This window comes from Falco cherrug, chromosome 6 (assembly GCF_023634085.1).
Source record: "Falco cherrug isolate bFalChe1 chromosome 6, bFalChe1.pri, whole genome shotgun sequence".
In the NCBI taxonomy this organism is placed as follows: domain Eukaryota; kingdom Metazoa; phylum Chordata; class Aves; order Falconiformes; family Falconidae; genus Falco; species Falco cherrug.
Window position 1 is genome coordinate 87,215,272 of NC_073702.1, and position 12,837 is coordinate 87,228,108.

General features: G+C 48.5%; 1 protein-coding gene across 2 annotated transcripts; it reads left to right on the top strand.

Moving 5' to 3' along the window:
• Window positions 1–530: 530 nt before the first annotated feature.
• On the top strand, window positions 531–10,486 carry SCCPDH (saccharopine dehydrogenase (putative)). Of its 2 annotated transcripts, none has more exons than XM_055714707.1 (12): window positions 531–790; window positions 1,094–1,206; window positions 1,905–1,985; window positions 2,458–2,587; window positions 4,067–4,116; window positions 5,731–5,861; window positions 6,392–6,509; window positions 7,603–7,722; window positions 7,834–7,890; window positions 8,421–8,532; window positions 9,319–9,400; window positions 9,833–10,486. In XM_055714707.1, exons 1-12 carry the CDS (start codon window positions 580–582, stop codon window positions 9,936–9,938), a joined length of 1,311 nt encoding a protein of 436 aa, XP_055570682.1. In that variant the 5' UTR covers window positions 531–579; the 3' UTR covers window positions 9,939–10,486. The 2 variants fall into 2 exon arrangements, with proteins under 2 accessions (XP_055570682.1, XP_055570683.1); XM_055714708.1 differs by lacking the exon at window positions 531–790 and adding an exon at window positions 827–854.
• The last annotated feature ends 2,351 nt before the right edge of the window (window positions 10,487–12,837 follow it).

The following is a 12,837-nucleotide window of genomic DNA, read 5'->3' on the forward strand; positions in this document are numbered from 1 at the left end:
GCCCCCCCCCCGCCCCCTCCGCCCCCTCAGCTCACCTGAGACCCCCCCGGCCCCCTCAGCCCCCTCAGCTCACCTGAGACCCCCCCCGGCCCCCTCCGCCCCCTCAGCTCACCTGAGCCCCCCCCCGGCCCCTCCGCCCCCTCAGCTCACCTGAGCCCCCCCCCGCCCCCTCTGCCCCCTCAGCTCACCTGAGACCCCCCCGGCCCCCTCTGCCCCCTCAGCTCACCTGAGACCCCCCCGGCCCCCTCCGCCCCCTCAGCTCACCTGAGCCCCCCCCGCCCCCTCTGCCCCCTCAGCTCACCTGAGCCCCCCCCCGCCCCCTCTGCCCCCTCAGCTCACCTGAGACCCCCCCGGCCCCCTCTGCCCCCTCAGCTCACCTGAGACCCCCCCGGCCCCCTCCGCCCCCTCAGCAACCCACTCGGGTCCCCTCCGCCCCCCTCAGCATCCGCAGCGGCCCCGTGCCCCTCCCCCTGGCGGCGCGGGGCGGGGGCGGGGCGTGGGGGCGGGGCGGGGGCGGGGCCGGCTGATAGCGGCCGGTGCCTGGCGCGGGCCGGCACTGCGGCACTGCGGCGCGTGCTGATGGCGGCCGGCGGGGCGGGGGCGGGGGCCGGGGCCGGGGCGCCCCAGCGGCCCTACGAGCTGGTGGTGTTCGGGGCTTCGGGCTTCACCGGCCAGTTCGTGGTGGAGGAGGTGGCGCGGGCGGCGGGCGGCCGGGCCCTGCGCTGGGCCGTGGCCGGGCGGAGCCGGGAGAAGCTGCAGGCGGTGCTGGAGCGGGCGGCCGAGAGGCTGGGTACGGGCGGCGGCGGGGGGGCGTGACGGGCCGGGGGTCGGGGTGCGGGCGGCCGAGAGGCTGGGTACGGGCGGCGGCGGGGGGGTGTGACGGGGTGCGGGCCGCGGCGGGGGCCTGGGTGCGGGCGGCGGCCGGGCGGCGGTATGGGCCGTGCCCGAGCGGCTGGGTGCGGGCCGCGGCGGGGAGGGGGGTGCCGGGCCGCGGCCGGTGTCCCGTGGCGGCGGCGGGCGGAGCGGCCGGGCCGAGGCGGGGCTGGGCCGCGGCCCCGGGGCGCGGCGGGTGACGGCGGTGCCCGGCGCGCAGGCAGAGCGGCGCTGGCGGCGGAGGTGGCCGTGCTGCTGTGCGACGTGGGCGACCCGGCCTCGCTGGCCGCCGTGGCGAGGCAGACCCGGCTGGTGCTCAACTGCGTGGGCCCGGTGAGTGCGGGGCGGGAGGGGCTCCCCCGGCGCCCCCCGGGCCGGGCCCGGCCGCCCCCCGCAGCCCCCGCCCTGGGAGCGGTGCGGGGCCGGGCTGGGGCAGGTGGGGGTTGGGCTGGGGCCGCTGTGGGTGCGCGCGCTTTTGGTTGGGGTTTTTTTTGGGTTTTTTACCTGTTTCTTATTTAAGTCTTTCACGGGCAGCGTTAAGAAACGGTTTGTGAAGTGGGGAGGGGCGCTGGGCCGGGCCGGGGTGGGTGCGAGCTGTGCTGGGGTGGGAGCGGCTGGGAGAGGAGCCCCCACCCCGCTGGGTCAGGCCTTGGCCCCTTTGAAACTGGGGGAGGGGGTCGAAGGATGAGCTGGAAGCCGGGTCCTGGCACCGTCTTACAAGAGTATTTAAGCAGGGAACGTGCTACTAGTATGAGTGGAGGAAGCATAAAGTGAGACGGGCTGTCTTAAACTGGCCTGGGTGATTTTATGTTACAAAATAGGGTTGTCAGTGCCACAGACTGTTATGGGCCATGAAACTGTGCTGCTCCTCCTTCCCACTGGTGCTGTGCCGTTTGTGCCCCCCTTGGCAGCATGAATAGCCACCCAGTGTTTGCTTTTATTGTGGGTACATTTGTTAAGTCAAGCACGCTGGGTGAGTTGGGGGGTGTGGGGTTTATTTTGCTACGTGCGGTGTTCTCGCCTTACTACAGTACAGGTTCTTTGGAGAGCCCGTGGTCGAAGCTTGTGTTGAGAATGGTGCGAGCTGCATCGACATCAGCGGAGAGCCCCAGGTACGTGACAGTGGAAAAATGCTGCCTTATACCAAGGATCCATCAAAGGAGTCTCTGTGGTATACATTTTGTGTTTCTGCTCACGCTTTTGAACGTGAAGATGACTTCTGCCTCCTAAGCTATGGTTTTTCAGATGCCTTCGTTATTTTAACAACCTTTACTGTGTATTCCTTGTATGCTTTTCCTACTCTCAGGCGAGAGCCTCTTGGTTCTCTCTAGAAATGCAAAAATTTTTGAGTTCTGCTTCAAGTCTCAGTTGTGATGCCATGTAGGAGTTTGGTGTAGCTCACATCCTGCTGCCCTGCTGTGACACTTTTGTGCCATAAAACAAGAATCATATGTATCTGTCTTAAAGATGCCTGTAAGTGGTTTGCCGTATGTAGGGTGCTATAATGTGACAGTAAAATGCTAATGGCTAATACTGAGTATGGCCAGAGTTCCGCTTAAAATACTTGTTCTGATTGTGTTTTAGTTTCTGGAAGGAATGTACCTGAAATATAACGAAAAAGCAGCAGAAAAGGGAGTATATGTCATTGGCAGCTGTGGCTTTGACTCTATACCAGCTGATATGGGAGTCCTGTACACCAGAGACAAGCTGAAAGGTGAGTGACTGGAGCGTGACCCTGTGTTGAAAAAGAAGGGCAGGTCATGCCTTCACCTCGCTTCCTAAAGCTGCTGTGTGTACATGGAAGCTCTTTTCTGTCTCTTTTTGCCTGCCTTCACCAGCTGACCAGTTTCAGCCAAATCCAGTAGACAGAACTTCAACAGTAAATCGTATTCCCATTAGACTGGACAAAGCTGGTCATTGGGTGGAGGAGGGGTTCCAGGCAACGCTGCTGACCGAGAACAGAGCCCACAGGTCCCAGCAGCCGGCTGTGGGTGTCCCTAGGCAAGCCTCAGCGCACTGCCGCGTGTGCCCAGGGTCTCATAGGGAAGAGACAGTGGGTCCAGCAAGGTTGCAGGAAAGGGCTCGAAAATCGGTGGGTGATGGGGTGTCCGAAGTTTTTCCTACCGTCAGCACCAAGAAGCTGCTGGGTGAGTGCAGTAGGTGGTGCCACACGGTGCCTTTTTCTTTAGGGGCTGCTAGACAGTAACTGAAAGAGGGCAAATATATTCAAGAAAAGATGTGAGATGATTTAATTCTATGCAAATAGTACTCGATCCTAATCTCAAATGAGGATGGTTTGTTCATCAGGTCTGACTTCACATTGGAAGGGCTAGTAAGAGTACGCAAGTGCTTTGCTTGTATGTACCATTAAAACTGCTATTAAGTGGGATTGCTTTACATTAGAGTGTATCATCAACTTTTCAGTTTAAGAAAACTCAATCTGGATCTGATTGGAGGGAGAGGCAAGGAAATGAGTGTCTGGTTGTTCATGGGATTATGATCTGCTGTCTGATACTTGTTTTAAATACAGATGGGTTTTATCTCTTCCTATTTTGACTTTATGGTTATTACCACCTTGTTGCTTCCTCTGCTGAAATTTGCCCCTACAAGTAGTTTTACAGTCTCTGAAGGAACTGAGCAAAGCAGAACAAAGCAGAATTTGGAGGAGTTGTTTTGCTGCTCATCCCAACTAAGGATTCTTTGCAAAACACAGGCTGTTGGAAAATGGAATGTTTTAGGATACCTTGTGTGTTTCAGGCTTTTTGTGGGTTGGTTGGTTGGGGTCTTTTTGTAGTTAAGGTCTACCAAAATCTGTAAGCCCATCTCAGTCTTCACAGCCAATGTCACCCTTTATTTTGAAACTTGGAGAAAATTTAAATATGGCTTCTAATAATATTTTTTTTTTCATTGATTACTTACATGATCTCACTAACTAGATATGACAAATGAAAACTGTAGTGGGTAAAGATAATATTTGTGACCCTTATTGAAGTACTTTACATGAGAAATTTGGTATTTACTAACTCAAAGAGCTGCGGAACTTCATCTTATGTTTATTTTACTTTGAGAAAAAGATGCGAGATTGCCTTTTCAACTGCCAGTGTCAGTGGCTGGCTGTTTGAGTCTAGCAGAGCGTGCTCTGGCTTTGTGAACTGAGTGCATATGCCAAGTCATGTTTTCTCCTCCCTTAAAGGTACCTTAACTGCTGTTGAAAGTTTTCTGACGGTGAAGTCTGGGCCTGAGGTTAGTTGCTTTATACCTACTTGGAGACTCGGAGGTATTTATGATAACATCACCATAGCCTATTAGAGTAAATGTTGTGACATTAATTCAGACGAAGGAATGAGCTGGCAGTACTTTGATGATCATGAGTCCAAGAACATTATTCTTTAGGAGCTAATAAAAGTATCCTAAGCAAGCACCCTTTTTTAAGGTTGGTTTGCATTGTCTGTCGACCTAAAGCTTGTTGTGTTAACCTGTATGAAGAGATGCTTAAGTTTGTGCAGAGATGTGGGAAGGAGTCGCACACAGTAACAGGTACATAGTGTGTTGCCAGCAATCCTAGTGTTTGGCTGTTTGTTTTTTTTGTTTGGGGGGTGTGTGTTTCATTACAGTTTAGTGCGTGTAACGATAATACGTGTATGTCATAATTGTAATAGTGTCATAATTCTAAGGACACTATTAAAATAGTGCAACGATGACCTAAACCAAGCTGGTGTTGGTGCCCAGCAGTTGAACATGCTGCTTCTCCTGTCCTGAGCACCCATCTTGACAGATGGAGCCCAAGTCACAGCCTGTTCTTATGAACATCTGGAGGAGTGGCAGAAGTCCATAGAATGGCAGAGTAATACCCACCTGTTAAAGGACAGAGGAGAGCAGTTAATGAGAATATATAAATCTGTATGTTGGCTATAAAGGTGGTTTAAGTCTGTAGTATAAGTTGTAATTGTTGACAAGAAGGAATTTAAGTAATGAGAATTAAATACAATGGGATGGTTAGGAGAGAGAATTGCATACCTATGTGTTAAATTATGTGGGACCTGAGCATGATGCAAATTGTATGGAATAAGGGGTGGAGATAGTGTTGGGTCTGGCTGAGACGGAGTTAATTTTCCCCGCAGCAGCCCCCACAGTGCCGTGCTGTGCACTGGGAGCCAGGAAGGTGCTGATAACACCCCAGGGTTCTGGCTGCTGCTGAGCGGTGCTGGCACAGCATCGAGGCTGCCTCTCCAGCATTCCCACACACACAGCCAGCAGCCGGGGGGCGGGCAAGGTCCCGGGAGGGGACACAGCCAGGACAGCTGACCCACACTGACCAAAGGGATATTCTGTCTCATAGGACATCTACTTGGCGATAAAAGCTAAGAGAAAGGAGGAGGGGTGAGGGACATTTGTTACTGCGTTTGTCTTCTGGAGCAACCGCTATGCATACTGAAGCCCTGCTTCCCAGGCAGCGGCTGCGCTTGCTCGCTGATGGGAAGGAGTGAAAGGATCTCTTGTTTTCCTTTGCTTCTGCAGGCGGCCTTGGCTTTTGCTTTATTAAACTGCCTTTATCTTGACTCACGAGGTTGGGGTTTTTTTCACCATCTTACTTTCTCCCCTCCCTGTCCTACAGAGTGGGAGGGGGGAGTGATAAGAGTGGCTTGGTGGGCACCTGGCGTTCAGCCACCATAACCCACCTTGGCTGTATTGTGTATGGCGTATTGAAATACATATTTCAATATAACTTCAATGCATGTGATCATAATACACGTATGTGGCAACTCTAAAGGCCATTACGAAAACATGTGAAAACAATACGTGAAACTGTATTATTTCTGATACTGAATTAATGACTGGTTTATGGTGTGTCACCAGGGTTCTTGTGTACATGATGGGACCTGGAAGTCAGCTGTTTATGGCCTCGCAGATCAAGACAACCTGAGGAAGCTTCGTAAAAGGATAGGATACACCCCTGTTCCAGTAGTTGGTGCAAAACTTAAAAGAAGGTATAAGAAACATAAGATGTGAGACATGCCGTCTTCTAACGGTTCAGTATCTATTACAGAGATTGTTGACATACCATTGAATACTAAAAAGATGCATTTAGGACTTAGCTATAATATGAACACATAGATGCTCATCTAATAGAATTGAAGATAAGCTCGTATTTCACTGAAAAAAGAACATGACCCAGCATTTATGGAGTCTCAAAGTTACTTTGTTCTAAGAGACTTCTAGTGGCCTGGCAAACTTCTGAGTTTGATTTCGGAAGCGAGCAGTAGAACAGAAGAAAGAAATGTGAGAAGAGTGTTATTCTGGTCATCGAATTCAACCTTGCTGTAGTGCATGGAACCAGGGATAAATTTGGAATGGTTTGCTTTCAATGAGAGAAATGATGATGTCCTAAGAATGCTTGAGAAAAAGCCAGTACTGGTAGGGCTGTTAGGATCAGTTTCTTTCGGTTTGCGTGAACATTAACACTTGAGGACTTTTTTTCTGACCCCCCCTTTTTTTTTTTTTTTTCCCCCATTTGCAGAGGACTTGTGTTTTACAGTCAGGAATTCAAACAGTACTGCATTCCATTCATGGGATCTGATGCTTCCGTTGTGAAACGGTCTCAGCGTTACTTGCACACAGAGTTGCAGGAAACACCTGTAAGTTACAAGTATGCTATGTCTTTATTACACAAATCCTTCCTTTATGTATTAAGTGTTCTTAGTGCAGATCTGTGTAATAGGGTTTCTGTAGCAGGGTAAATAGTAATGAAGTACAGCGTGCTTTTCCTTCTGATCACCTTTGGAAGCTGCCTGACGTGACGTGGCCCAGGTTCTGGGTGTGTTGGCCTGTTTCATACTGCTTGATACTCTGCCTGATGTGCTCACTTCCTGCTGCTAGCGAATAGTTTTGAGCGTCTCTTGTAGGTTTCTCATGCTGTCTGATTCCTGGGTGTGTATTTGTAGGGAACAGAAGCCCTGAGTCACAGAAATATTTGAAAGGTAGGCTTCCTGATTTTGGGGAATGACAAATGCATTAAATTCTGTTCCTGTGCAAAGCCTTTTTTTAGTAGTAGAGCTTCCACAAGCATCATAGTCTCTGTAACCCTAGTCAGGCCAGTATAGTGCAGTCAGCATTCTGATAAAGAATCCATATGCTGCTCACTTGTATCTGGAGATGACTTTGACGCCTGGGTCTCTGGCGTGCAGAGTAGAGGCAGTGTGAAGCGGTGGTGGTGGAAGAGATGTTTAGGTTTTGTTTTCTGTGGTTCCCTGAGAGATCAGCCCCCACAATCTGTGTAACAGCTGTGCAGAATCACAGGCATCAGTTAAGGGATGAAGGTGAGATAAGGCTCTAAAAATGTACTTGGAAACTACCAAGGAGCAAGGCTTGCTATTGCTCTTCCAGAATTCTAAAGGCAGGCCTCAGTTTCTCTTTAAACTAAAGCACAAAGAGGAGGAAAGGAGGATACCTGGAAAGAAGCCTGAAGTCGGATACCAAAACACATCTTTAAGGTTTCCCACTCTTACTTACTGTGCTTGCTCCCTCATACTGTCTTCTCATAGGATTTGTAAAGTGAAGCATTATTCAGAGAGTTGTTTAGAACTAAGACAGTTGTTTAAGGCCCTATTTAAACAGCTATCTGTTGTGTCAAACAACTGCATCCTAATTTGGGGATATTTATTTTTACAGATGAATAGATATAAGAATTTTCATGTAAATTCTATCACTGAAGGTGTATCTTTGCCTCAGGTGCAGTATGGCGCTTATGTGAATGTGGGTGGTCTTGGCTCTGTTATCAAGCTGATGTTTGCTGGCATTTTATTTCTTCTTCTTGTGAAGTTTAGCCTTGGAAGAAAACTTCTGACAAAAGTAAGTAATCAAAACACAAAAGAATTGAGTGTGTGTAGATTTTTTTTTTTTTTTTTTTTTTTCTCTCTAGTTTACTGTTGGTCTCCCTCCATTTCCCCTCTTATTATGTAGTACCCGGCTTTTTTCTCTGCTGGACGCTTCACAAAGGAAGGACCAACTCAGAAACAGGTAACTGACTGTTTTCCATCACAATTACTGAATAAATGTGTTATGGTAACGGTAGAACAGTGATCTAGAGGCAGCTGCTGGGCCTCAGAGAAACAATTCCTAGGTGCACATTGTGTGTGCCTGTTCAGATAGCTTTGACTATTAAATAATCATGCCTTCTTTTATTACACATTGAAGTGTGTAGAACTTATAGGAGGAAAAAACCAGATCATGTTGCTGGGTCTGATGTATTTATGCGGACGGATCACAGCACTCAACCTGTCATAGGTGATGGCAGAGTGAGACTGAGTATCAAAAACCCAGGACTGAAAGCACTGAGAGAATACATGGACTTCAGTAACAGTTCCAACAAAGTGGAAGTGATTAAAAATTTAATGGGATTGCACCTTTTAAGCAACAGCTCAAAATAACTATGCTCATGTTTAGATAGCTCATAGTATTTGGTACGGTAGATACTTGTATTTACTACTTGTGCTTGCCTGATACAAGGGAGTTACTGTTTTGGTGACCATGTGTCTTGTCGGCTGCAGATGGACGGAACCTCGTTTACAATGACTTTTTTTGGTGAGGGTTACAGCGAGGGGCAAGATCCCCAGAATGGCAAACCAAACGTCAAGATCTGCACTGAAGTGAAAGGACCAGGTACATACGTTAGTAGCAGCTCACAGCTTTTGTCTTGCGTTCTCTGCTCTAAAATAGGTGTATGGTTCCACTGCTATGCCTTTGTCCATGCAGCAAGCACTCCTGAGGGTTAAAGTCAGCAGCCTTAGCAGAGCGTCACCTTGGACACTAGCGTTTTTTGAAATGGCCAATTTGTGTGTGTTCTTGCCCTTCTCTTTCCTTCCTTTCGCTGTTGCAATTTTCATTTTTGCGGAGTAGAGCAGTTAAAGGGAGAGTGCTTTAATAGTTTTCAGTTGTTACAGCCTAGACTTTACGCTTGCTTCTCTCCAGTCTGCTGTGAGCAAACTGAAATCAGATCTGGCATGGTTTCATTTCTAGCTACAACATACTTACGTTCATATCATTCCTTTGAGGGGAGAGACACCCAGAATGTATATTCAGGAAGGAGTTAATGAAGCTGAGTTTCCTTAAATACCTAGAGCTGTCACTGAATGCAGCAGTCTCACAGAGAAAGTCTGAGTTTAAACACGGGATGGGGAAAGCTCTTGCTGTCAGGAGGAGCCCTCTGTCACTGCGCTGTGGTCACTCAAGGCTGTTGGGTGGTTAGAGCCCTGCCTTTGAAGCAGGATTTGTCCAGATTAGATCTTAAGGATTTCATCAGCTACTTGGAATGAGTACCAGGTAAAAAAGTTGGTTTTAAATGGAGAAGGCTATTTCATTGCCAAAGAGATCATTCTTCAGCGTGCTGTAGGTAAACCACATACAGTGTGTAGAATATAATCTTGGTTTTGGTTTTTATTTTGTCAGAGCCTGGCTATGTTGCCACCCCAATTGCCATGGTTCAGGCAGCTCTCTCTCTTCTGGAAGATGCAGCTTGTCTGCCTAAACAGTAAGTACTTTCCCATGCCAAACCGCTTGATCTCCCTTAAACCTACTGGGCACTTTCTCTTTGAAAATACAGACCTCCTAACCCTGTGGATTTCTGCATTACCACAAAAATGCTTCACCACATGCTGATTCAAAGCCACTTACTCTTCATCTGCCCACCTTACAGTTTGAAAGGATGTAGTCACAGGTGTTTAGTAGCACCTAGTGCATCAGTGTCTGTATTTCCAGATAACAGAATGATTTCTATTGAGTTTGAAATGAATAGGTGCAGAAATGAACCTGTGACTATAACCGGTTTGCCAAATCCCTCGTATGCTCTCCTATGGGACAAAGCGGCTTTTTCTTTCTTAGGCAGAGAAACACATCTTTGACTTCAAAACAAGGTGTCAGTTCAATCACTGCACCAGTCATGTTTTTCTCTTTTCCTTAACAGAGGTGGTGTGTATTCTCCAGGAGCTGCCTTCTCCAAAACAAAACTGATTGATCGTCTCAACAAACGTGGTGTTGAGTTCTCTGTTATTAGCAAGCCTGAAGTCTGAAGTCCAAACATAACTGTATGAACTACGACCCTTCCTGGGTGTGACTCCAATAAAACTCATTTGGCTGTAAAAGCCTAATCATAAAATAGTTTCACTGTGCTATTGTTTACAGAAGAATGAGGTAACAGTTATACCACTATTTGCTATAGTGAGCAAACCCATCAACGGTATTGAGTTTTAATTCACAAGCGCATTAAATCAGTGACTTCCTGGGTACTAGCTCTGGACTTCTGTTTAATCTCTTATGTAAGTTTTAAGTTAATGAAACCACCATAGCATCTGCTTCACAGTTAACCACAGCCTTCTCCCTTCACCCGGTTCTGCAACTGTGACAAGCAGGCAGGCCCTGGATAACAAAGTGCCTTAGCAGATGAAACCGCTAGTTACTCCTCATGCCTGTTTGGGAGAGGCGCTAGTACTCTGGGGTGGTCTTGCTTCCAAAGCCTCAGTGCCTGTAGTGAAATAAAGGAGTAGTTGTGGTTTTCCAGAGTTTAAAGGAATAGTTTTGTCGTCTTTTCCTGGGTTATAATAAAGATCAGCTGACTCTACTGTTGTGTTAAGGTCTGTTGACTTTCACCTGTATTACAAGTGGGCCTGGAGGGAGCTCTGCTAAAATGGAGAAAAAACCCAGTAGGTCTGTTACTACAACCACGAAAGGCAGTGTTGTAGCCTCTGGTGTGCAGGACAGGCAGTGCCCGGGGGGGGGGGAGGGCTATTTATGGGCACGGTCTTTTTTTTTTTTGTTGTTGTAGGAGTAGAGCTTCTGAAGTACTCTCAAGACAGAAAGATCTCCCTCTTGCAGTAGCATCATATGCACCATTCTCTATTAGCAGGCAAACTGCATGCACATGGTGCTCTGCAGTACTGGAGCTTGCCCAATGGATGCAGTGCGCTGTCTCGGGATGCTACAGGTGCATCTTCAGAGGTTCGTACCTTAACTGTGGTACCATTGCTAACCTGAGGGTCAAAAATGTCTGCCATACAGCATGGAAAGGATCAGGGTGTTTATTGAAGTGGCAAAGGGGGATACTGAGGGGGTGTAGCTACATAGTAAAAGAAATTATTATAATACAAATATATTTCAATACATATCATACATGAAAAAACTCAAAACTAAATACACGCAATATGATACAAAATACATACAATACAGCATACTATACAAAACACAGAAAACAAAAAAATACAGCACAAACAATCCAAAATGATAAATATCATACCACACTACAATGTGATGCATATAACATGCTAAATGCTGTAATTGTAGAGTACATACACTACATAACGCAAAGGAAAATACAGCACAGTTCAATTCATACAATAAAAATATAATAAAAAAATATATGATAAACAAAACCCAAAGCAAAATACATAAAAATGTAAACAATGTATGTTACATATAAGAAAACACTGTACAATAGGATACCAAAAAAAACGTGATACAATACATATGATACAGAACACACCACACTACAAAATACAACAATACGACCACCAACAGCTCCTCCGATGCAGCAAAGGGGCTCCAAGAAGAGCTGGGCATCAAACAAACTGCTCCTCCGGCGCTCCCTGCTACCCACTGCTCTGCTGGGGCGGCACAAAGCCATCCGCTGGAGAGGTGCCAGGGCATGCTCCTCTGGCGTGGTGACACCAAGGACACCACCGGGACGGCGACACCAAGGGCTCCTCCCGCGCTAAGCAAGAAATGGCGCCTCCAGGGCACTGCCACCATCCGCTCCTCCTCGGCAGCGTAACAAAGGTGCTCCACTGCGGCACGACGAGGGGCTCCCCGGGCACTTCGCCACCAGCCGCTCCCCTGGGGCGCTGCGCTATAGGGCTGCTTTGGGCCAGCGCCACTGGGGGTCTCCAGGGGCAACAGCATCAGCACCTCCTCCGGGGTGGCGTGAGCGCAGTACAGCACAACTCATACCAAGCTGGAAAGAACAGACTTGAAATACAATCCGTCATACGACGCATTACAAACAGCCCAACAGAAAACACAAGATGTACCGTCGGATACAAAATACAACCCGACGCACACCATACACACGAGGCAGGAAATACAAGATGCAACTCAAGAGACCCTCAGTACAAGAAACACTAAACCATGCAAAACCAAAACAATACATACAGCACCAAATATAACCCAGGCGAGAGCACGCAATACACAGTAATACACGACTATGCAGCGCATACAATATGGAATATGGAACACAAAACCAACTACCATATGCTCCACCAGGTACACCTCCCCCCACAACCCATCCCCGACAAAGCACACTGTGCAGGCCACGTAAGACACACACAAGGCGCCAGACAGTCGAATACACCAAACCCAACGCCGTACAGAACAGCAAACGCAATGACGCAGCCGTGACCGGCTCCCCTGGTGACGTGTGCCAAGGGCTCTGCCGGGGCGCCGCCGCCATTCAGGGCTCCTTCAGCGCGGGGCGACGAAAGGCTCCACAGAGACGGCCTGGGCTGCGTGTCGAACGTGTCCTCCAGGGCTGGCACGATGCAGGGCTCCCCCGGCTAAACAAGCCCAGCCCCTGCAGCCTCGCTCAAGACACACACCACCAAAGAAGTGGCAAGAGCCAGGACATGACAAACCATAGCGCATGCCACAGGACACTTGCAGAAACAGCGTGCAAAAACAGACGCAAAAGACAAGGCAGGAAACGCAATCTGCGGGGAAAATACCTCAAAAGACAATACGTACCAGAAAATACAGGCAAAACCCAGTAAAACACACGCAAGAGAAGGTACTATGCAATACAGATGACATACAAGAGAGAACAAAAAATGAATACATACCATCAAAATCATCCTGCAACATCAAAGACAGCACAAAGAATACACACAATACTTAACAGACAATAACAAATACTCTACAGAAAAC